We start from the raw sequence: 25729 nt of genomic DNA, 5'->3' as shown, positions 1-25729 counted from the left end.
CTGGGAGCAGTGGCTGACACACCAGAAGGCTGTGTTGCCATTCAGTGAGACCTGGACAGGCTGGAGAGTTGGGCAGGGAGAAACTTGATGAAATTCAACAAGGGCAAGTGTAGAGTCTTGTATCTGGGGAAGAACAACCCCATGTACCAGTACAGGTTGGGGGTTGACCTGCTGGAAAGGAGTGAAGGGGAAAGGGACCTGGGGGTCCTGGTGGACAGGAGGGTGACAATGAGCCAGCAATGTGCCCTTGTGGCCAAGAAGGCCAATGGCATCCTAGGGTGCATTAGAAAGGGTGTGGTTAGTAGGGCAAGAGAGGTTCTCCTCCCCCTCTACTCTGCCTTGGTGAGGCCGCATCTGGAATATTGCATCCAGTTCTGGGCCCCTCAGTTCAAGAAGGACAGGGAATTGCTTGAAAGAGTCCAGCGCAGAGCCACAAAGATGATTAAAGGAGTGGAACACCTCCCTTATGAGGAGAGGCTGAGGGAGCTGGGTCTCTTTAGCTTGGAGAAGAGGAGACTGAGGGGTGACCTCATCAGTGTTTACAAATATGTAAAGGGTGGGTGTCAGGATGATGGAGCTAGGCTTTTTTCAGTGACATCCAGTGACAGGACAAGGAGCAATGGGTGTAAACTGGAGCATAAGAGGTTCCACATTAACATCAGGAAGAACTTCTTTACTGTGAGAGTGACAGAGCACTGGAACAGGTTGCCCAGGGAGGTTGTGGAGTCTCCTACGTTGGAGATATTCAAGGCCCGCCTGGACAAGTTCCTGTGTGATGTACTCTGGGTTACCCTGCTCTTGCAGGGGGTTGGACTAGATGATCTTTCGAGGTCCCTTCCAACCCTCGAGATTCTGTGATTCTGTGAGCTCTGAATAACTCCGAGGGATACAGCAAGGCCATGGGAGGACCGAGGAAGCCTAAACAAGCAAGATAAGAAGAACTGTAATTCACTGAGTGATGAGAACTGTGGACTGTTGGCAAGTGTTCGAGGTCAAGTTCTCACACCTGTGCTTAACCAATTATATGTTAGTCACTAAGGGTCTTCAAGACAAGTATCCAATCATGATATGCCAAATTGCTGTAGGTGTGTGTAAGCAATAGTATATAAGGAGTTAATGCTTTGTAATAGATGGCTTCTTGTCTGATCATATTGGTCTCTGACTGAGTCCTTTCCGCAGCAAATGGCGCCCGAACAGGGACCCTCTATAAGTTCACATTGAAACGGAAGAGGGTGTGAATCGCTGGGCCACAAAGAAATCGGCTGGAATCGATCTGGCTGGACCAAGATCGGGAGGCAGAAGCCTCAGAGGAGGGAATCCTCGGATCAGAGCCTTGTGAGCCCGGAAGACACTGCACAGTGCAAATAAGGTGAGCAGCCGGATGGTTGGAAGGGAGCTTAAGGATGGGAAACCAGTTAAGTAAAGAAGATGAAGTAATGCTTAAGCTCTTCCAACATATCCTTTCTGTGAGAGGGACAGACTATGATGAAGCTATGCTAAAAAGATTGTTGCTCTGGAGTAAGGAGAAGGAGTTAATTGTGGGAGTCAGCGAAGCTTTTAATTTCGAGACTTGGGAAAATATTACTAAGGAAGAAGCCTCTGATTTACGGATGTTTTCAGTCCTTCTTAAGATGAAGGGAGCAACCCTTAAAGAGACAGACTTAATGTTGAAATGGTCAAAGACATGTTACACAGAGATTGATGAGTCTACCGGATTTGAGATATCCTTGTGGAATGGGGCAGGAGTTAAGCTGTGGAATGCAGCCACGAAAGGCAATGATGCTGTGAAAAGTTTGTTACTCATTTGGAGAACTGTTTTAGAGACATTAAAGTAAAAAAATGAGATAATGAAGACCAGCGCGCCCCTCCATCCCCCCTGTCCTCCCTCACCGAACCTCCACTGGTTGCCGTCACAGCTGTGAAGACTGAGGACAGGGATGAAGACGATGCTTTTGACTCAGACCCTATGGACACTGAGAAGGAGCCTGTGCACGTTCATCAGTTTGCTGTTGCTGCTTCTGAGATTCTGACACCTGATCATTCCGATGCTGACCTGGATGGTGCTTTTGACCTGGAGCCTATTCATCCAGAAAAGAAGCCTGATTTATATCCCCCAGATCCTCGTGATAAATGGGCATCTGTAAAGGGAGAAGTGAGATGGGTGGGGGATGTAGATGTACTGTGCAGTTTCCCGTGGTGTGTGTGCTTCCCACCCGAGATGGGAAGGTCTTTTGTATGCTCTTATCAGGGGTATCGGGCAGAATGTGTCAGACCGTGGAGTAGGGACCCCATATACAACTCCTTTGATACAGTCTCTCTGTGATACTCATGTACTAGAAGTTGGTAAATATAAGTATGTCCATGTTTCTATCAACCCTTGGAAACCTTTATAGATATTGCTGGCAACTTCTACCAACATAGGCTGGCCACCTGTGTCGGAATGAGTGTGCATTTTGGTCAGTATAAAAGCCCAAGCCTCATGCGATGTGAGGGAGGCAGAGCCTCTGTGGGGACGCCCGCTAGGTTGAGCCTGCCACCTCGCACTGCAATGATGCTCCTCGGAGCTGGTTTCCTGATAGTCTTCACAAGGTCCTTGTGCTATGCTCTCTATGTGGGACTGTGTAGTGGGAACAATGATTGTCTGGATTTTGTGTTTCAAATATTGTAGTTGTGTGGAGTGTGCTTGTGGGATCCCATATGTGCATATGTGTGTGTGTGTGTGTGATGAGGGCAGACAGTGTTCTATGTATTTTTTGTTGTCAGGTTCATGTAAAAGGTTTAACAGGTAGCAGTTCAACATTTCGGGCAAGAAAGGGTTAATGCAGAAGTGCGGCAGGTATTTATAGTTGCTGCTGCTAAGGAGGCTGCTGCCGATAGGCCGGTGGTTTTAGCTGTGCAAAGCAGGGTGAGTGACTTTGAAAAAAAGAAAAAAAAGGGCAATGATAACTCACTCTAGCTGTTATTAATGACTGTAGTTTTGATGTGTATTGCTTCAAGCTTGTTTTCCAGACAATATGGTCTGAGTCATAGGGGTTAGATAGGGGTTAGAAAGTATTGCTTTTGATTCTGCATGTGTGATTAAAAAAAAAAAAGGTAATGCTACAGCAAACTTGACTGTTAACACTGTAGAGTCTATTTCTGCAGCTGCTTCACATTCTGACTGAGTCCTTTCCGCGGCACCACTCACCACAGCAGAACACAGCCCATTTATAGTTAAACAACTCCATATGCCATGCAAAGTTGAAGATAGCAGTAAATCACCCCACTGCAAAGAAAGGTATAGCCTTAGAAAGGAAACCTGCAGTTCCTGCTCTAGCTATGCTCTTTAGACACCATCTTGTATATGTCCTAGAAGAAGGAAAAGGTTCAGTATCTCTTCCCATATGTATTAAGTCATTACATTCTTGGATACAAAGGCATTTATTGCTTGGTAGATGATTAGTTTAACTGAGCCAAAGCCAGGATTTCTTGGCACAAAGGATATCAACATGAGACTGGCCAATGATAAATGCCTTCAGACTTCAAATATCTGTTCATGGCATTTGGGAAGCATATGGATCTTCAGCAGTTAGAACTGCTAGGGGAGAAAGCTGGGTTTATATGTTAAGAATCAGGAGACCATCTTCTCAAACGACACTAGTTTCAACAATAACTGAAAACATACAGAAAGTTTTTCCACCCATCAGAATGCTACCAAAAAGATTGGTGAGAGAAGAGTATTTCAAAATACATTACATAATGGAGGAATTTCCTCTCTAAAGAGCTGTTACAAAAAAAAAAAAAGGAAAAGATAAAGAGAACTTAAGCAGTTTCTGGTTTTACAAATCCTGTGGGGGTTTTTGTTGTTTGGTGAGGGTTTTTTGTTTGTTTTCTGTTTTAATATTCATGATAAATTAATGCTTTTTTAGATTCATGATAAATATCAGAAAAAATAGAACTTTATAGATTTGTAATAACCCAATATTTGTTATGACTTCCATTTTGCCAATTTGTTATAATTTTTAATACTTATAAAACAAAAATATGAACCATAAATGCAGGGAAGTGATGCTGAAAACACTAAACTACACTATTGACCTTCTATTCCCAAGCTGCTAAGCAAAACATTTAATAGTTGGGTTTCTAACAAAGCAAACAGCAATTTATTAGCTTAACTAAACTACACACTGTTCTTTGAGCTATAAGCTGTCAAGTGAAATGCTGGTAAAAGTGATTTCTGGTATTTATAGAAAAAATTATAATAGGAAAAGATTCTTTACAAGATGCTAATATGCAACTGGAATCACCAAAACTGCATACTTCATAAAGACTTTTAAAAATCCCTTGAAAAACTCCTTTCTAATATTGATATTTGAAACAATCATGGGATTTGGAAAATTCAGAACTTTATCCATGAACCAAGTCACAGAGTTTAACACTGTCAACACCACAAGCAGATGCTGAACTGATGCTCTATCTTGGGTGGTAGTTTTAGCTAATAACTTTTTCTTTTTGGTAAAAGTTGTAGAGAATTGAAATTCTGCTGTTTGCTTTTAGGCTCTCCTTTTCTCACCAATTGTTTGGTACCACTGCCTCATTAAGCAAACCAAAGACATTTTCTGGGCTTTGCATTTTGGATTTTGGAATACATCATTCCAACTAGATGGGAGACAAGCAGTTTGTCATTCTTGCTTGCCAGCACCCAGAATTCAGTCTCCACTATTAACACAAGGCTTCACAGAATGAAGTCATCCTTCCACAGAAACTGTTAGCAATGACCGGACCTCCAAAAGCTGAGTGAAAAGGGGGGGGGGGGGGGGGGGGGAAGCCATTTCTAGCAGCTTGTGGCTAACCACCCTCATTCAAAAGAAACTATTCTCATTTCCAGTTTGAATTAGTCTGACTTCAATTTCCAGACCACAGTTCCTGTTATGCCTTTTTCTGCTAGATTAATGCCCCCTTTACAGTATAACATTTTCTTACCTTTGAAAATGTTTTTATATGATACTGAAAATCATCTTTCAGTCAAGTTCTTTAAGTTTCTCACTACATGGCATTTTCCTCAAGCTTTGAATAATTTCCAGAGCTATTTTCTGTACTCCTCAACACCCCTTTTATAACCAGTAATGCCTGAAGGATACACCAGTCTCACATTCCCCTCAGCGCTGCATGCAAAGCTAAATGACCATCCCACCTCTTTCTGTATGTGCAGCAGTGCCCAAAGTGCCTTAAATTTGCATTTGTCCAGATTAAGACTTAAATTCTTTCCAGTTTCAGCACATAGATAACTGTTCTATAAGTGTGGCATATTTTCCCCTAAATATATACTTATACTTGCTGCATTAGAATCTATATCTACTTTGCCTGTATCCCACTAACCAATCTCTGCATCATCCACATATGTTCATAACCAGCATTTTATGACTACTTCCAAATCATTGATTAAAAAATACTACCATCTATCTCATAGAAGCTCCACTAGACCAATTTCTGGGATCTAGCAATGAGGTCTGAGAACTTAAATTCTCCTTAAGTATTATTATCCTCCCTTCTTTAATAGTAAAAAAACCCAAACTTACCTCAAAGGAATATTCAACATTTCTTTCATTCTTCTTGTGTGCCAGTCCCTTTAGTTCTACTTTTTCAACACTCACTATGAAAAAACAAAGAGATCAGAAGAATGAAGCAGATATTCTTAAATGCATGCGAAAGTGATGTCTCTCTGAGAGTGCCAGGACTTGCTTTGAGAGCACCTGATGCTTGTGGAAGTCCTTCAGGTGCACAGCTCAGGATTACTTCGCTCAGCAGACAGGAACGTTGACAAGACCACTATGTGATGCTTTCAACTCCAGCCTTAGCAAGGCTTAATCTCAACAAGCACCCAAATAATACACTAAACACAAAGTTCCTCATGGCCTTATCATATCACTCATCTATATAATAGAGTGCTAATCAAAAGTAACAGGACACTCTTACAAAACCTATGACCTGCGGACTTTGCTGTCACCATCCTAGCTAGCTAGGCCGTGGCAGTTAAACCTCAGGTGTAAAGGGTGGGGCCAGTTCTGCGCATGCTGTGCCTCACCTAAAAAATCCACTGCGCAGCCTGGAAGGGCTTACTCTCACTTGTCTGTATGGACAGGCGAGGGTCGAAATGGCAGGTGACAAGGTGCATTGGTAGCTGCAGATCCAACCTTGCATGCGGGCAGACTAGGGTATGGGTTGCTTGAGATTGCCCCAGGAGATGACAGTCCTAGTTGGACACTTCCTGATTGCCTAAGAAGCCTTTTTTCCAAACAGATTTGCATATCCCACTTGCCCTTGGTCATCCTGCTTGTAGTATGTGTGGGTAAAGCCCTTCTCAAATCTTTGCTTGCCAAGCCAAGCCATCAATCAAACGTGCATGGACTTATCTTAATAAAATCAAGAAGCAAACACCAACCCTCCAAGTGTCCACTGTTAAGTCCACCCCTCGATCATGAGCCCATCTCTATGTTGCATCTCTGCCTTAATGGCTTGAGGTGTCATGGGCCCACAGGGCTAAAAATAATTCACCCTTATGGTGCCAATCTAAGTCCATCTGAGCCACTTCAATCTTAGCAGCTTGATCCACTTGTTGGTTGTTCTCATGTTCCTCAGTGACTTGACTCTTGGGTACATGAGCATCTACATGGCATACCTTCACTACCAGGTTCTGCACCCAGGCAGCGATATCTTGCCACAGTGCAGCAGCCCAGATGGGTTTACCTCTGCATTGCCAGTTGCTCTGCTTCCATTGCTGCAACCACCCCCACAGGGCATTTGCCACCATCCATGAGTCAGTACAGAGATAAAGTACTGGCCACTTTTCTCCTTCAGCAATCTCCAAAGTCAGCTGGATGGCTTTCACTTTGGCAAACTGACTTGATTCACCCTCTCCTTCAGCAGTTTCTGCAACTTGTCTTAGGGGACTCCATACAGCTGCCTTCCATCTCTGATGCTTTCCCACAATACAGCAGGACCTATCAGTAAACAAGGCATACTGCTTTTCACTTTCTGACGTTTTATTATACGGTGGTGCCTCTTCAGAGTGTATCACCTCCTCCTCTGGTGACATTCCAAAATCTTTGTCCTCTGGTCAATCCATGTTAACTTCTAGGATTCCTGGATGACTGGGATTTCCTGTTCTAGCTCACTGTGTGATTTATGTGGCCCACTTATTCCATGTAGCATCAATTGCATGATGTGTAGAGAAGACCCTGACTTAGAACATCCAGCCCAGCATGGGCAACTGGAGTGCCAGGAGGAGCTGTGCTTCAGTGCCAATCACTTCTGAAGCAACTCTAACCCATTCATAGGCTGCCAGGATCTCTTTATCAGTTGGGGTATTGCCTCTGTATCCCTGACTCCAAAATCTGAGGGGTTGACCTCAAGCCTCCCCTGGAGTTTTCTGCTGGAGGCTCCAGGTAGGACCATTCTCCATAACTTCTCAGATTCCTGGACTGGGATTTCCTGTTTGAGCTTGTGTGATTTGTGTGGCGCACTTATTCCATGTAGCATCAGCTGCATGATGTGTAGATAAGACCCTGCCTTTGAGCATCCAGTCCAGCACTGGCAACCGGGGTGCCAGGAGGAGCTGTGCTTCAGTGCCAATCACTTCTGAGGCAGCTTGAACCCCTTCATAGGCTGCCAGTATCTCTTTCTCAGTTGGGGTATAGCTGGCCTCAGATCCTCTGTATCCCTAACTCCAAAAGCTGAGGGGTCGACCTTGATTTGGAGAAACTCCAGGAACAAACTCGCCAACAAAGTTTTTAAGTTGACAAGCACGTATTCTTTATTGCAGTGCCAGGAGACACGGGGGATAGCTCCTCCCAACATATGTCCCTGTATTGCTACACAGGCCATTCTTATATAGCCACTGGGCATACATACATATTCATGAGGCTACGTATAGATTACATCATTTTCCAGAAAGTTTCCCCTTATGCATACAAAAATGTGGTGGTGTCTCTGAGGGTCGTTTACTTCATCAGTTCTGGCAGCCTTCGAAGCACTCCCAGTAGATGTTTATACCAGTTTGTTTCGTTAACACCACAGGCATAACAATCATCCTGTCCTACTTATCAGTTAGTTTAACTGCAGCCCATCCTGGACACCTGCCATTCCCAGATACTCCTTATCCTTATGTCCTGTTCTTCTAGCCTGTTTTTCTTATACTCATTTTGTACTAAGGTCATAAGGGCCTAAAACTACATCAACTACAATGGTTTATCTTGTACAAGAATTCTAAGTATGTTCTCTAGATGTACTCTTTTTTTTCCTGTGAATCAGGCACCTCAGTAATTTTCCACTGCTACTGTTACAAAGCCATTGAACTTAACATTGCTTAAAACTGATTCTAAAGGTTTATATATTTTATTTAGGGATTTTGTGCCCCCCTTGTCTCAACCTCAAGTCTCCCATGGAGCTTTCTGCCAGAGGATCCAGGTCGGACCATTCTTCCTGGCTGTGCTGCAAAGCAAATTTTTCACAACTTGCCTGTTCCGGACTGGTCCAAGGGCTACTGCATGAACTATCTCTTATTTAGTTTGCTCAAAAGCTTCTTGTTGCTAAGGGGCCCATTTGAAATCATTCTTCTGAGTCATGTGATAGAAAGGGCTTGCAGTCAGACTGTAATTTGGGATATGCATTCTCCAGAACCCCACAACACCCAAGAAACCTTGTGTTTCTTTCTTGTTAGTTGGTGGAGACATTGCTGTTATCTTGATCACATCCGTGGGTATCTGGCAACCTCCATCTTGCCATTTTATTCCCAAAAATCAGATCTCCTATGCAGGTCCCTTGACCTTACTCCGTTTTATGGCAAAACCAGCTTTCAGCAGGATTTGGATTATTTTCCTCCCTTTCTTAAAAACTTCTTCCGCTGTACCTCCCCACACAATGATGTAATCAATGTATTGCATATGTTCTGGAGCTTGTCCCTGTTCCAGTGCAGTCTGGATCAGTCCATGGCAGATGTTAGGGCTGTGTTTCCACCCATGGGGCAGTTGATTCCAAGTGTACTGGAAACCTCTGCACGCAAAAGCAAACTGTGGCCTGCACTCTGCTGCCAAAGGAATTGAGAAAAATGCATTGGCAATATCAAGTGTGGCATCCCACTTGGCTGCCTTTGACTCCAGTTCATACTGAAGTTCTAGCATGTCTGGTACATGTCATGGTTTGAGCATGTTTTGAGGGTGTTTTTGTTCAAGGTTTTTTTCCGGCCAGGTGGAGGAGGGGAGGCCGGGAGGAAGGAGAGACAGGACACCTGACCCAGGCTAGGCAATGAGGTATTCCATACCATAGCACGTGATGCCCAGGAGGCATACTGGGAAAGAGAAGGCTGGAGGAAAATGGAGGAGGGAGCACATGGTGCTCGGCCGGGCAGGGTGGAGTGAGTTATGGGTCGGTGGCTGGTGGGGTGTTGTATTCTTTTCACTTGCTGTTTGCTGTATCATTATTATTTGTAGTAGTAAATGGCAGTAGGGGTTTTGTGTTATGCCTTAGCAATTAAACCGTTCTTATCTCAATCCGTGGGGGCTACATTCTTTGGATTCTCCTTCCTAACTCTCCGGGAGTTGGGGGACTTGGTTTAAACCACGACAGTATGGCAGCTCTCAAGGGTGGTGTGACTTCATTCGGGCCAAAATAGTCTACTGTTACTCTCTACTCTCTGCTGGACTTTTGCACTGGCCATATGGGGCTATTAAAGGGTGAGTGGGTCCTACTGATCACTCCTTGGCTCTCCAGTCTATGGATCAGGTCATGGATGAGAATCAGGGAGTCTCGGTTGGTGTGATATTACCGCCTGTGCACTGTTGTGGTTTCAATAGGCACTTCTTGTTGTCTGACCTTCAGCAACCCTACAACAGAAGGATCCTCTGAGAGACCAGGAAAGGTGGACAGCTGCTTAGTTTTCTCTGTTTCCAAAGTAGCTGTACCAAAAGCCCACCGGTACCCTTTTGGGTCTTCGAAGTACCCTCTCCTTAGATAATCTATGCTCAGGATGCTTGGAGCTTCTGGACCAGTCACAATGGGGTGCTTTTGCCACTCCTTCCCAGTCAGGTTGATTTCAGCCTCCAGTACTGTCAGCTCTTGGGTTCATTCTTTCATTCCAGAAATACAAACGAGTTCCACCCCTTGATAGTTTGATGGCATCAGGGTACACTGTGCAATGGTATCTACTAGAGCCTTATACTCCTGTGGGACTGATGTGCCAGGCCATCTGATCCACATAGTCCAGTAAACCTGAATGTTCCTCTCCTCCACCTGGCTGGAGGCAGGGCCCTTCTAATAGCCATCATAAGATCTCCACTTACTTCTTGTACAAAGGGATTAGCATTCCTATTCATAGGAGTTGGAATAAAATCAGCTCTTCCACTCCATCTGGTAAGCTGTTCACCAAAGACTGGAGCAGCAGCTTTCTTGGGAGGATCATCATTGACCGTTATTTTCTTCTCCAATTCACACACCTGTTCCTCCAGAGCTGAGGTAGGTTTTCCATCCCACTTTCTCATGTCTTCTCTGTGATCCCACAGGTAAAACCATGGGGTGCCCCGTGGAGTGTACCTCCTATATCTTCTCCCTCAAACAGTAGGGTGCCTTCTGTTAATAGATGAGACGCGGGTCGGAACATGTGGGGAGCTGGATAGATTGTCTTTCAATTGCTTGAACTCCTGGGACAGTAGTTTTTGTACAGCTGAAATGAAGGAAGGGGCTAGACTGTCTTCAAACTCCTAGAGCTGATGACTCTCTTCATACACTGTTGGTGCCACTGCCTCCCTCATTCTCATTGTTGCCAGTGAATGGGCATATGATGGTAACCCAATCTGTGTAAACTTTGCCACATGGGTCATGTACATTCAACATCATCTGGATCTACGGATGCATTCCCGGCATCTGGCCTACGAATTATCTTCTCTAGAATGGCTGATTCTCTCAGGTACTGGAAGCTTCTCTCTATCCTGGTCCACTTGTCTGGGTGACACATTACATTGTCCTCATAGGGAAATCTTTCCTTCACCGCTGCCAAGAGCCACCTCCAGAGGCTGAGGGCTCATTTCTCTTTAGCAATCGCTTTGTCAGTTCCCCCTTCCCTAGCAAGTGATCCCAGATGCTTGGCTTCCCTACCTTCTAGTTCATGACTGTTGGCCTCATTGTCCCAGCATCAAAGCAACCAGGTGACAATGTGCTCCCCTGGAAGACAGTTGAAATCTTTTCACATATTCCGCAGCTCAGTCAGGGTCAGGGATGGAGAAGTTACCTCTTCCTCTGATTCCTGTACTAATTCCTCTCATTCAGACGTCACCCCCTCTAGTTCATGCATTGGGTCTTCATCTTCCTTCACTACACAAGTGTCCTGGGTTCAGCTCTAACAGTTCTTTTTCTCCTTCTTAGTAGTTTGTGCAGTGCTGTGTTTTCACAATGATGATAACACATTGACGTTTTTAGTTGTTGCTAAGCTGAACCCAGGACAACGAATTGCTTTTTGTGCTTCTCATTTGCTTTTCCCATTGCTTATAGGGGCAACTGATATTGGCATGGATTGGTCCTTTGTCTGTCACTGGGGTTGGAGTGGCTGCAGTGTCTGTTATTGGCTTTAAGTAGCTGCTGTGCTTGTCTCTGGGGTTGGGGTAGCTGATGTGCTTGTTACTTGGGATGGAGCAGCTTAGTTGTCTGTTGCTTTGCCATCAGATCCAGAGACATCTTTTTCCTGCTCCTTAGAGAACAGGGCTCTGTAGGCATAGGCCAAGCCCCAGCACATTGCAGCAAGTTGTCCCTCTGCTTTTGCCAGGACAACAGCACACCTAATTTTTCTGGATTTCGTACTTGTTCGAGGTGAAGTTCCAAAGCACTGGAGCGGCCAACTGGCCTTGGAGCTTGCCCATATGATCCCACACATCCTGCCACTCATGACTGTGCAGCCTCAGGGAAGATCTCTTGGTGGTATTCTTAGGTAGTGTTTAAACTTAGACAAGAGCTGAGCCTGACCCTGCTTAGCAGGGTGGTATGGCTGTGGGTAAAACACAAGCAGCATACTCAGCAACATGCTGTTTCCCAGCTAAAGGAGCAGGCTAGTTTCAGGGGCATCAAAAAGATATTCAAAATTTTTAACATTTCTGAAATCTACTGTAAATAGCATGGTGGGGGAGAGGAAGGTGGGGGAGGATATCTCCTCCATAGGTTGGGCCTCTGGGGGAAGAGATCTAATTGTTAACAATTCCTATTACATGCCTCCCAAAGTACAGAGGTGATGGCCATGCTGAAAATGCATACCAGATAAGTTAGATCAGTTTCATGATAATTGATTCTATTGTATTACAAGCCATTATCAAAGTACAGTAAAATGAGAACCTTACCCCAGGCCCCAAAGCCCATAAACACTAAACCACTCAATACTGGCTGCAAGTAAGGTGGGATATAATGAAACTCCAAGATGAAGTGCAGCAACTGTGAGAGCAAAAAAATCAGCATTGTGATGAGTGACTATTAATCAAAAACAATGAATGCTTATCACAAATATGATTAGACACACTCCGATCAGATCTATTGCTATTTTAACCCTTCAAGCCCCATAAAAGACTGTCGTGTCTTAAGCCCAGCCCATAATTCAGAACCACGCAGCCGCTCGTTCATTCTCCCACTTCTTCCTCTCCCCATTCCCAGAGGGATGGGGAGAAGAATTGAAAGAATGTAAATCCCATGGTTGAGATAAGAACAATCCACTAACTAAAGTATAAAGAAAAGTACTACTACTACAAACAATAATAACAGTGATAAGGGAAATAACAAGGGGAGAAAATATAAAACTAAAAAGGGAAGGAAGAAAAAAACCCCACAAACCAGCAATAAACACAAGTGATGCACAACACAATTGCTCACCACCCACTGATTGATACCCAGCCCAACCCAAGAAGCAATCTGGGCTTTCTGGGTAGCTCCCTCCAGTTTATATACTGGGCATGATGTGCTGTGGTATGGAACACCCCTTTGGCTAGTTTGGGTCAGGTGTCCCATCTCTGCTTCCTCCCAGCTTCCCATGCCCCTCCTCACTGGCAGAGCATGAGAGACTGAAAAGTCCTTGATCGGAGGAAGCATTTCTTAGCAATATCTAAAACATTGGTATGTTATCAGATTAAAGTTGAAAACACAGCACTGCATCAGCTACTAAGGAGATAAAGAACTGTTACAGCTGAACACAGGACAAAAGTAAAAACAACCAAAGAAACAAAAAAAAAACCCACAGAGAAACAACTTTTTTTTTTTTAACTATATGTACTATTAAAAGCATGGGGAATTGTTCAAACAGCTGTCTGTACCCAGTATCACTAAAAATGATTCCTTGACCAGAAAAAGCCTTTATATGGAATTAAGGACACATGATGCTATTGTTTCTCAGGATGCTGAATTCAACAAAAAAGTTACTGCTTCTAATTCAGGAGATAGTCAGAGATAGTATATCTGCATTACTTGACATTCAAGCTTTAGTTCTGGAACTAATCAATGGGAACTCATCCACAAGCAGTCTAACTACGTTCTCCACATTAGGCTTTGTTGTTGTGCATGAGGCAGGAACCACTCAGAGCAGCTTGGCAGGGCATTAGTCACAACACAAGATCTCAGAGACATACCTTCCTGTCTGCTCTCCCAGAACTTCCCTGTAAAATGATCCAAGAAAAGTGCTTGTGTGTCAGTGTACACACCTTACTTGCTACTAGGCTTTCTAAGCTGCATTGGCAGAGGAGCACAGAAGACTTTTCATCACAGAGATTTAACCATAATTATCTAGGAATTAAGGCAGGCAAGTGAAAGTGTCAGATGAGAACACACATGACATATGAAAGTGGTAGAGAAATACAAAGGAGGCTGTGGCACCCTTTGGGTTACAAGTGCCTTGTAGCATCATTCAGCAAAAGACAGAGTACTGCAAAATACCCACACATAAATATTCCACACCCTATGCACCCAGGAGGAGTCAGATATTTCAATAGCTGAGCATCTGTCATTTGCTGAAGTCTAAAGCACAAAACATCTTCATTCACTCATGCATTTTCTGTAATAAAATTTCCAGAGTGTGTTTTGTTTGGTTTTTGTTTGTTTGTTTGTTTTTTACTGTATTTGCTGCTTTATTTTAAACACAAAAGAGAAACCTTATTCATGTAGTTTTCAATTGTACATAGAATTGTATTAAGTATGGAAGCTTGCATTTTGAAATACTACAGCAGACTGGAAGAAAACATACCCCCTGGAGAAACTACATCTTTTCTCCTTAATCATAGAATCATAGAATAGTTAGAGTTGGAAAGGACCTTAAGATCATCTAATTACAACCCCCCTGCCATGGGCAGGGACACCTCACACTAAACCATATCACCCAAGGCTCTGTCCAACCTGGCCTTGAACACTGCCAGGGATGGAGCATTCACAACTTCCCTGGGCAACCCATTCCAGCACCTCACCACCCTAACAGTAAAGAATTTCTTCCTTATATCCGATCTAAACCTCTGCTGTTTAAGTTTCAACCCGTTACCCCTTGTCCTATCACTACAGTCCCTAATGAATAGTCCCTCACCAGCATCCCTGTAGGCCCCCTTCAGATACTGGAAGGCTGCTATGAGGTCTCCACGCAGCCTTCTCTTCTCCAGGCTGAACAGCCCCAACTTTCTCAGCCTGTCTTCATACAGGAGGTGCTCCAGTCCCTGATCATCCTCGTGGCCTCCTCTGGACTTGTTCTAACAGTTCCATGTGCTTTTTATGTTGAGGACACCAGAACTGCACACAATACTCCAAGTGAGGTCTCATGAGAGCAGAGTAGAGGGGCAGGATCACCTCCTTTGACCTGCTGGTCATGCTTCTTTTGATGCAGCCCAGAATGCAGTTGGCTTTCTGGGCTGTAAGCGCACACTGAATCTGGCTCATGTTCATTTTCTCATTGACCAACACCCCCAAGTCCTTCTCTGCAGGGCTGCTCTGAATTTCCTTATTGCCCAACCTGTAGCTGTGCCTGGGATTGCTCTGACCCAGGTGTAGGACCTTGCACTTGTCATGGTTAAACTTCATGAGGTTGGCATCAGCCCACCTCACAAGCGTGTCAAGGTCCCCCTACTCCCTAGTCCAAAATGTCCAGGTGAAAGAAATTGAGCAGGTTTGAAGACATTTTATTCAGTTCTGTTTTCTTATTCTAGCCTGGGATTTTTACCCATTTGGCTGGTATTAGTGCATTTGTCATCAATCAGTTGAGTGTTTCCATGAAGACACAGACAAGTCCCCTTTCCTCACAACCAGGCATTCAACCCTCTGGCTTTCTTGATGCCAGCCACTGACCAGCCTCTCCATCTGAAAGAGCAGGATATTGGACCTCCTCCTCCCAAAATATCAGCAGCTACATAAAGTGAAAGACTGAGTCAAACATTTTCAGATTAGCCATTCCTGGCAGGTCACGGTAAAACATGCAGTGGATATGAGCAAGAGCAGAAGAGATATCATTTGTGGAAGACACCTTAATACCACATTGTAGGTTGGGTTTTTTTGTAACTCTTTTTTTCAACTTCCAGATCAAGCCGTTAAGCAGTAAAAGGAACCCTGGATAATCAGTAAAAGGACTGGATAGATCAATGTCTCAGACTACACTGAGATTATTTTTCATTCCTCCTGAAAAAGTAAAAATAAAATTGAGATAATCACATAAGTGCTGATCAAAGGCTACCTTTTTTTCATAACATCCAATATTTCAGCTCTAACATCAGCACTCTAGAATTAAATCAAACACCCATTCCAACTTCCACTAGTTTTACTGTGCATATCAGTATAATTTGTACCAGTATGTTTTATCTTTGATCTCATGAATAGCTTTACAACAGCACCTTTCTTTAAGCCATTTTCTTTACCAAAAGAAAACATATATGAGAGTCTAGAGCTTCTTCTGTACAACACTAGATGAAAACCACAGAAAAGACTGCAAGCCAGGAGCACATCACAAGAGCTGAGCAACTGGATTAAAGTGAATGACACTGAAACTACCAGGAAGAATTTACCACACCATCTGAAAGAGTAATTATACTCCATATCTGTCATGGTTTGAGCATGTTTTGAGGGTGTTTTTATTCAAGGTTTTTTCCAGCCAGGTGGAGGAGGGGAGGCCGGGAGGAAGGAGAGACAGGACACCTGACCCAGGCTAGGCAATGAGGTATTCCATACCATAGCACGTGATGCCCAGGATGCATACTGGGAAAGAGAAGGCAGGAGGAGAGAGTGGTAGAGGAAAATGGAGGAGGGAGCACGCGGTGCTCAGCCAGCCAGGGTGGAGTGAGTTATGGGTCGGTGGCTGGTGGGGTGTTGTATTCTTTTCACTTGCTGTTTGCTGTATCATTATTATTTGTAGTAGTAAATGGCAGTAGGGGTTTTGTGTTATGCCTTAGCAATTAAACCGTTCTTATCTCAATCCGTGGGGGCTACAGCAGAGGTTTAGACTTGATATAAGGAAGAAATTCTTTACTGTTAGGGTGGTGAGGTACTGGAATGGGTTGCCCAGGGAGGTTGTGAATGCTCCATCCCTGGCAGTGTTCAAGACCAGCTTGGATGAAGCCTTGGGTGATATGGTTTAGTGTGAGGTGTTCCTGCCCATGGCAGGGGGGTTGGAACTAGATGATCTTGAGGTCCTTTCCAACCCTAACTATTCTATGATTCTATGATTATTACTATTATTAGTGGTAGCAGTAGTGATTTGTGTTATACCTTAGTTATTAAACTGCTCTTATCTCAACCTGTGGGAGCTACATTCTTTGGATTCTCCTTCCCAACTCTCCGGGAGTTGGGGGAGCAATGGGGGGGAGTTGGTTAACGAGCTCTGTGTGGCTTGGTTTAAACCACGACAATCAGAAACAACACATTTGTAACATGACTTTAAGTGACAAATTAATCCTCCTTTAAGTTAAAAGGCAGACTTAAGACTACTAACTGCAATATTCCACAGGAAATAATTGCACATCTTAAAAAAAATAAAATCAAGGACACCAGTTTGCTTTTGGCAGCATATAGGAAGCAGCAATACACTGGAATTCTATCACCCAATCAAACTAGTAGTTTTAATGTTCCTGCTATTTCCTCAATTTGTCTTATTTAACTTTCCAACTAAGTGACCTTCTTAGGATTCTCAAGAAAAAAAAATATTTTTTAAAATGTCTGTATTTTAGCTTTTAATATTTAATTGAATTCATACATTGTTTTGAGCCTACTGAACGATACTGTCAGCACTTCAGCGAACCACAAATGTCAATCAACCTAAAGAATGGTTTTGCAACTTCACTGGATTAAAAAAGTTTAAATAAAAAAGCTGTCTGCACTGAAGGCTGGAGAAGACTCCCATCTGGACAAGAAAATGTAAACCCCAGAAGAATCAGTCAGCTGCTTTCAAAATCAAGCTACAGCTTCAAACACTAATTTGAAGTTTTTTCTTACTTCAGGCCAAGAGCACTAGCGTTTGCATTACTGCTACCAGGCTGTCTGCATTGCCACTGAAGAGAACTGCCTTACAATTTGCCTTTTTTCTTTTCTATGGCCAGAAAAAGCTTTTGCAGAATAAGTTATCCAGAAAGAGCTGCTGCATTGGACATACTCGTGCAAAAGCTCCACTGCCTTACCAAATCTGAGCACCAATACATGGCACTAAACAGGTGCTGTGCCTTGAAACGTATACTTACAAGGTGTCCTGGATTCAGCAGTAGCAGTAATTTTTTCTCCTTAGTAGCTGATGCAGTGCTGTGTTTTTGACTTCCGGCCTGGGAACAGCATTGATAACATCGATGTTTTTAGTTACTGCTCAAATTTTTAGTCTGACCAAGGACTTCCTGAGCCTCATGCTCTGCCAGGGAGGAGGGAAAGGCAGGAGGAAGCAGAGACAGGACACCTGACCCAAACTAACCAAAGAGCTATTCCATACCACAGCAAGTCATGCCCAGGATGTAAACTGAGAGTATGAGGGCTGTGTATTGAGGGGTGGTATTGTATTCTCTTCCCTTGTTATTTCCCTTATCATTGTTATTATTGGTGGTAGCAGTAGTGGTTTTGTGTTATACCTTAGTTACTGGGCTGTTCTTATCTCAACCCGTGGGAATTACATTCTTTCAATTCTCCTTCCCGTCAATCTGGGAGAGGAGTGGGGGGGGGGGGGAGTAAAGAAAGGGGGGGAGTGAGTGAGAGGGCTGCGTGGTTCTGATCTACAGCCTGGACCTAAACCACGACACAAGGATATGCTGCTGAAATATATAAAATAATGCTTTGGGCAAAAGGAGAGCTATGATACAGAGACAAGAGTCTGCAAGAGTTTGACATTAGCTAGGGACAACTGAGCAACAGGTAAAATCTATTCCTTAATTTGAGCAGATCTAATCAAGCAAAGCTGTATCTCTTTGTAATATCAGGCAGAACATATCCAGAAAGGAACACTTAATTACGTTTTTTAATACCATGGAAACACTGGCATTTTCAAGCATGATTTTAGGTAAATACTTGCAACACTGAAGGCTTAAAGGTATCCTACAACAAATTCAGACTAGTCGCAGTGGATGGCTCCTATGACTGGAGTGTTGGAATGGAAGGTTACAGGCTTTTTAGAAAAGACAGGCCTGGTATAAGGGGAGGGGGAGTTGCCCTTTATGTTAGGGATAGGCTGGAGAGTATGGAACTCTGTCTGGGGACAGGTGAGCAGTTAACAGAAAGTTTGTGGGTCAGGGTTAAGGGGAAACCAATGATGGGACACATTACTGTGGGGATATGTTACAGACTGCCTGATCAAGAGGAACCTGTGGATAAAGAACTCTACAGACAAATAGGAAAAGCCTCACACTCTCAGGCCCTTGTTCTCATGGGGGACTTCAACCACCCTGACATCTGTTGGGGCAACGGTACGGCCCGGCACAAGCAATCCAGATTTCTCGATTGTGTGGAAGACAATTTCCTTCTGCAAGCAATAGAGAAGACGACAAGGAGAGGTGTCGTGCATGACCTTGTGCTCACGAACACGGAAGGGCTCGTTGGAAATGTGACTCTCCATGGAAGTTGGATGCAGTGATCATGAGATGGTAGAATTTGCGATCCTCAGAACAGTGAGAAGAGCACACAGCAAGCTCACTGCCCTGGACTTCAAGAGAGCAGACTTTGGCATCTTCAGGGACCTGCTTAGTAAGGTTCCATGGGACTTAGCCCTAGAGGGCAGAGAGGCCCAAGACTCTTGGTTAATATTCAAGGATCATCTTCTACAAGCTCAGGAGTGTTACATCCCGACTAGAAGGAAGTGCAGCAGGAGGGACAGGAGACCTCCTTGGATGGATAAGGAGCTGCTGAGAAAAATTCACAAGAAAAAAGAGGCTTAGAAAAGGTGGAAGCAAGGACAGGTGGCCTGGGATGAATACAGGGATGTTGTCTGGGAAGCTAGGGACCGGGTTAGGAAAGGTAAGGCCCAGTTAGAGCTACACTTCGTTAGGGATGTTAAAGATAACAGGAAGGGATTTCATAGGTACGTAGTGCCTAAAAAACAGACTAGGGACAAAGGAGGTCCCCTCTGGAAGCTTTAAGGAGAACTGGCTACCCTGGATTTGGAGAAGGTTGAGGATCTGAATGACTTCTTTGCCTCGGTCTTCACTGGCAAAGGCTCTGACCGCACCACCCAAGTCATAGAATAGTTAGGGATGGAAAGGACCTTACAGCCTGGCTTCACTAAGGGGAAATCCTGCCTGACCAATTTGGTGGCCTTCTATGACGGGGCTACAGAAATGATGGACAGGGGTGGAGCAGTTGATGTCATCTACCTGGACTTGTGCAAAGCGTTTGACACTGTCCCACATGACATCCTTGTCTCTAAATTGGAGAGACATCAATTTGACAGATGAACCACTCAGTGGATAAAGAACTGGCTGAATGGCCTCACACAAAGAGTTGTGGTCAATGGCAAAATGTCCAGCTGGAAACCAGTAACGAGTGGTGTCCCTTAGGGACTGGTGTTGGGACTGGTCTTGTTTAACATCATTGTCCCTGTCATGGACAGTGGGATTGAGTGTGCCCTCAGCAAGTTTGCTGATGACACCAAGCTGTGTGTTTTGGTTGATACGCTAGAGGGAAGGAATGCCATCCAGAGGGACCTTGACACGCTTGTGAGGTGGGCTGATGCCAACCTCATGAAGTTTAACCATGACAAGTGCAAGGTCCTACACCTGGGTGGGAGCAATCCCAGGCACAGCTACAGGTTAGGCAGAGAAGAGATTCAGAGCAGCTCTGCGGAGAAGGACTTGGGGGTGTTGGTCAATGAGAAAATGAACATGAGCTTCAGTGTGCGCTCACAGCCCAGAAAGCCAACTGCATTCTGGGCTGCATCAAAAGAAGCATGACCAGCAGGTCAAAGGAGGTGATCCTGCCCCTCTACTCTGCTCTCGTGAGACCTCACTTGGAGTATTGTGTGCAGTTCTGGTGTCCTCAACATAAAAAGCACATGGAACTGTTAGAACAAGTCCAGAGGAGGCCACGAGGATGATCAGGGGACTGGAGCACCTCCCATATGAAGACAGGCTGAGAAAGTTGGGGCTGTTCAGCCTGGAGAAGAGAAGGCTGTGTGGAGACCTCATAGCAGCCTTCCAGTATCTGAAGGGGGCCTACAGGGATGCTGGGGAGGGACTATTCATTAGGGACTGTAGTGATAGGACAAGGGGTAACGGGTTGAAACTTAAACAGCAGAGGTTTAGATTGGATATAAGGAGGAAATTCTTTACTGTAAGGGTGGTGAAGTACTGGAATGGGTTGCCAAGGGAAGTTGTGAATGCTCCATCCCTGGCAGTGTTCAAGGCCAGGCTGTATGAAGCCTTGGGTAATATGGTTTAGTGTGAGGTGTCCCTGCCCATGGCAGGGGGGTCGGAACTATATGATCTTAAGGTCCTTTCCAACCCTAACTATTCTATGATTCTATGTGCTCAAATTTTGTTGCTTGGTGCCTAGGGGACTGGTGCATTTTTAAAGGACTTCAGAATTTAATTCCCCAAGCTAGCTAATGTACATGTAACAGTAGCTAATTTACTATTTTCATACAACTGTTCAAAGCATGTGAAAGTTATGAATACAGCTGTGAATTTGCTTGGAGATCCAGCCCCGTGTCTGACTCGTCTTCCTTCTCCGATTTATCTAGAGTAGACTTCACTTTTGAAAACTATTCCTTACAAAGTGACCATAAGCCCAAACACTCAGTTCAAAGGCAGCTTCAGTAACTACTGACATACATTCTTGTACAGGCAATTAAAATAAGCAGGCTGCCCATATCTAATTACACAGCCCATGGTAGTAAAAATATCTGTGTAATCAAGAGAGATGTTCAAGTTAGTATATAAATACTTTTACTTATTAATAGTTTATTGTATATTTAGTCTAGTTTTATCTGATTATTTTATTTGCTGTTCTTGGATTCCTTTTGAAGAAAATATTGTCTTTCTTATTTTTTAAGATGTTAGCTTATCCTAGAGAAGTTTTATACTTCCCTAGAAAGAATTTTCTCTGGCACGTAATTCACAAACCCCCGCAAACCCAAGGCAAGCCAGATGATTAGTTCTAATCCAAATGCTATATTTGTTAGACAGATTGGTTGAAACAAGAGCTGCTAACTGAAAAAGCGAGAGGGGAAATGCAACCACAAGCTTTTCAGCCATCACCTAAGCAGCATCAGGGTGGCAGAGAAAGAAAGGAAAAAAAAAAGTGGGTAACTGTACAGCAAACCCCTTTGATTGTTACAAAGGTGCAGTTTTGCAGCTGCTTCACATTCCTTTTGCATCAGAATGTTTCTGCCTTAAGGGATCACTTTAACCTGTCAAGAACTGATAACCTTGGGAGAGGAGGTATATTTGTGTCCTCCTACCTACAGGTTCAGGGTGGCTGCCTGCAGAGTTTGTCAAGCCTTGCCATGAGCTGGACAGACAAGTGGAAGAACTCGATGCCTCAGCTACAGGAGCTGATCATGAATACCCCAAACAAAATGAGATAAAGGAAGAGAAAAACGAATTATTACAAACATCACTTGCAGGTAACTGAAAAGTAGCAACTTGAATATGTGTGCTTGTAAATTATTAGAGGTTGTGATTTTGTATAAAACCACCTATATTTACTAGCCAGTTGGTAATAGGAAACTACTTGTAAAAGAGATGTTAGAGCATGCAAATTTACAGCAGCTGCTAGAAAATGCTAAGGCAAAAGCTAGAAAGATTCTAAGATGATGGCAGTGTTATAAAGCAGGTAATGGAACAAATTAAGAGGATAGGAGAACCCCACTGTAAGAAATTTCTTTGGTTAGTCACTCACTGCCATCAGCATCTTCAACATGCTGATATACTCTGTAATAGTTACTCTGCTAATGTAAATCTGTGTGTGCTTTGCTATAGTAGTGACTTGTTACTGGATGAAGCAGGTGAAACTCTGCACTGACAACAGGACTGATGTTGACCAAATGCCTGCTACCACAGTCAAGGGCAAGACTGGGTTGGCCCCTGTGTTTGCCACCAAGAACCTTTAGCTCTGCTGCTGGCTGCAACCCATCAGGCATGGAGCAGTGGGAACACATGCCATGCCAGACCTTGATGTGAAGGATGACCTCCCTGTTATCAGAGAGCCATCCAGGGAAAATGGGCAGGCTCAGAAGCCTGTGCGTGGCATATGTAGGAAATAGGACCTACTAAATACTTCAAATTTGTCTGGTTTTGATTCTCTTTCCGCAATATAGCAATTGTGACATCTGAGAATAATAATGTTTTCACTTCCAGAAATTAACAAAACAATTGCTTGTCAGGAAAAAGATAACAAAAATTTAACAGTGACAGAATATCAGAAGGAAGGTGTTTTCGGAGTTTTGGTATCAAAGTCATTATGTGGAAAAATTAAATTCTCAGTTTACCTCTATAAGAGGAGAATTGGAACGATGTATTTATGATAAAGAAACTAAGGTAAACAGACAAGTAAAAAAGGTGAATAATTCAGAACAAGGTTGGGACACAGTTTGGTCAATGAGTATTCTGCAGAAATTCCAATATATTGGAAACACACCTTGGTGTTTTAAACGGACAGGGAAACAAAATGCAACAGGAGACATAAATGCCTTGCTGTCCATGGATAAGGTTAGTCGAGATATTATCAGAAATATGCCCTGGTGGAATTGTACAAAATTTTGGATTGTGATACTGACCCTGAAAAGATTACAATACTCCCAGTTAAGATTGCTTTAATGGCCGGGTGTGCATGTCGGGGACTAGAAAAACAAGTAACGTCCCAGATAATTATATAGGCTGTAGGTATTCAGCAGTGCATAGTATGGGACATTTTGTCTGGGCAGCTAGTGATGGAACCTGGACTACCCATCTATCCATGGAAGGTCCAGCTAAAGAAATTACTCTGGGACTACCTACTCTGTCCAATTTGGAAGAAATCACCATTTAAAGGCAAATTGGAAACCCTGCAAATTCGAACAAGAAGAGATATAAATTATGATGATGAAGACACTTGGCAGGAACCCTCCATGGGAGTTAAAGTAGGATGGGTTTTAGAATCCCTATTTGCCCAAGTGGCAGCATATCGAAATAGAGAAATGATTGACAAGTTGATTGGTCAAACGGAAAGATTAGCTAGAATAACGAAGAAGGGATTCAGAGATTTCAATTTGCAATTACAGGCGACAACCAAAATGACCGTGCAGAACAGAATGGCATTAGACATGTTGTTACTTAAAGAGCATGGTGTCTGTGGATATTTAAAAGACAGAGTGGACCATCGCTGCGTTCATGTTCCCAATGTGACTGCAGATATAGAGCATGATATTTCCCAGCTGACCAAAACTGAACAAGAAGCAGAAAAGGGAAGATATTGAACAAAATTGGATTGGAGCATTATTTGATAGTCTAGGCCTTCATCTTACTGGATGAGTTCGTTCCCTCATACAAACTGTAATCATGATATTAATTGTGTTTTTGATGATATATCTGATGTATATTTGTATCCGAAGGAAAATAGCCTGCAGCAGTGCATGGACCCATCGAATTATAGGAGCAGTAATGAGAGTATCCAAAATACCCAACACCCCCACCTACCTATCAGGAAACAGATACTTAAGTTCAAAGAAGTGAAAATACTTGCTGAAGATGAAGTATTTTCAAAGGGGGGAAATGTTAGAAAAGGGTGAAATTTTATGTTAAAAATAATTATATTTGAAAGTTTGTAAATCAATAGAAGGCCTTTATATATTGTGATTTTGCTGTTCTGTACCTTAGTTAATCGTTTTGTACCTTAGTTGTAACTTTGCTGTTCTGTACCTTAGTTGTAATTTAGGCATGGGTGGATTTAAGAAAGTATTGTAAAACCTTATCCAAGCAGAACATGCAGACTGACCAGAGGCAGCCAAGTGAAAACAAGAGAATGCTGGCATCCACATAATGGTTGGGTCCTGTCCAAAGAATGGACAGGTGAAAAGGACAAAGTGAGGAAGACTTCTTACTTCATCTGAAGAAGACTCCTTACTTCATCAGGACGAACACCAGACGGGGACTACGCAAGCGCAGAAGAGGCTGATGTCCTAATAGACTGATGAGGCAATCCCTGATGCATATGTATGAGTTAAGGTAGAAATTTAGGTTTAATATGCATTAATTGCGAAACTTTTGATGTATAAATTGTGAGTGCGATGTGATGGGGTCAAAGCCAGATTTGGGCAAGTGCCCCTGGTTTCCCAGCGCTGCAATAAAGCACCTCATAGAACCATTCCGGTGGTTATGTATACATTCTTACGCTAACATATTCACTGTCAAAACTAAAACTGCAAAGTCAGTTTTCCATGTAAAACACTCTTGGTAGTGTAGGCCCTTTCCTAATGACAGATTTTGTGCTAAAGTGTGGCAAACCCCAGAAATGCCAGGCTTCACTAAACCTCACTTGAAGTACTGTGTGCAGTTCTGGTGTCCTCAACATAAAAAGGACATGGAACTATTAGAACAAGTCCAGAGGAGGCCACGAGGATGATCAGGGGACTGGAGCACCTCCCTTATGAAGACAGGCTGAGAAAGTTGGGGCTGTTCAGCCTGGAGAAGAGAAGGCTGTGTGGAGACCTCATAGCAGCCTTCCAGTATCTGAAGGGGGCCTACAGAGTTGCTGGTGAAGGACTATTCATTAGGGACTGTAGTGATAGGACAAGGGGTAACAGGTTGAAACTTAAACAGCAGAGGTTTAGATTGGATATAAGGAAGAAATTCTTTACTGATAGGGTGGTGAGGCACTGGAATGGGTTGCCCAGGAAAGTTGTGAATGCTCCATCCATGGTAGTGTTCAAGGACAGGTTGGATGAAGCCTTGGGTGATATGGTTTAGTGTGAGGTGTCCCTGCCCATGGCAGGGGGGTTGGAACTAGATGATCTTAAGGTCCTTTCCAACCCTAACTATTCTATGATTTTATGATTCTATGTTCTCATCCTTCCTCTCCACCCATTTCTTCATTTCCAAACCAGACCAGTATGTCATGTCAGTGCTCAGTACCAAGGAAAATGCATCTCCTCCTTGACTTACTGCCATACTTGAAACCAGAATTTGTTTCCAGTTTCCAGTATCACCAATTCCTCTAATGTTAACTCAAGTCCAAATGCCTGGTATCTTTTCCTTACTGTAGTCTGATTCTTTTGAAAACAGCCTCTCATGCCTGCAGAGAAAAGCTACAGTATCAGAATTCTGAC

General features: G+C 43.6%; 1 protein-coding gene across 1 annotated transcript in view; it reads right to left on the bottom strand.

Annotated features, from left to right (window-relative positions):
- The window catches only part of LOC117438195 (zinc finger CCHC domain-containing protein 14-like), an 83910-nt gene that overhangs the window by 16094 nt on the left and 42087 nt on the right, over positions 1-25729 (bottom strand). The window contains exon 3 of the mRNA XM_034073677.1: positions 5559-5632. Within this exon, the coding sequence (XP_033929568.1) occupies positions 5559-5632 (74 nt within the window). The remainder of the gene's footprint in view (positions 1-5558; positions 5633-25729) is intronic.

Source organism: Melopsittacus undulatus, assembly GCF_012275295.1.
Source record: "Melopsittacus undulatus isolate bMelUnd1 chromosome W unlocalized genomic scaffold, bMelUnd1.mat.Z SUPER_W_unloc_1, whole genome shotgun sequence".
Taxonomy (NCBI): Eukaryota; Metazoa; Chordata; class Aves; order Psittaciformes; family Psittaculidae; genus Melopsittacus; species Melopsittacus undulatus.
Note: the sequence above shows the minus strand (reverse complement) of the source record. Positions and strands in the feature narration are given on the sequence as shown.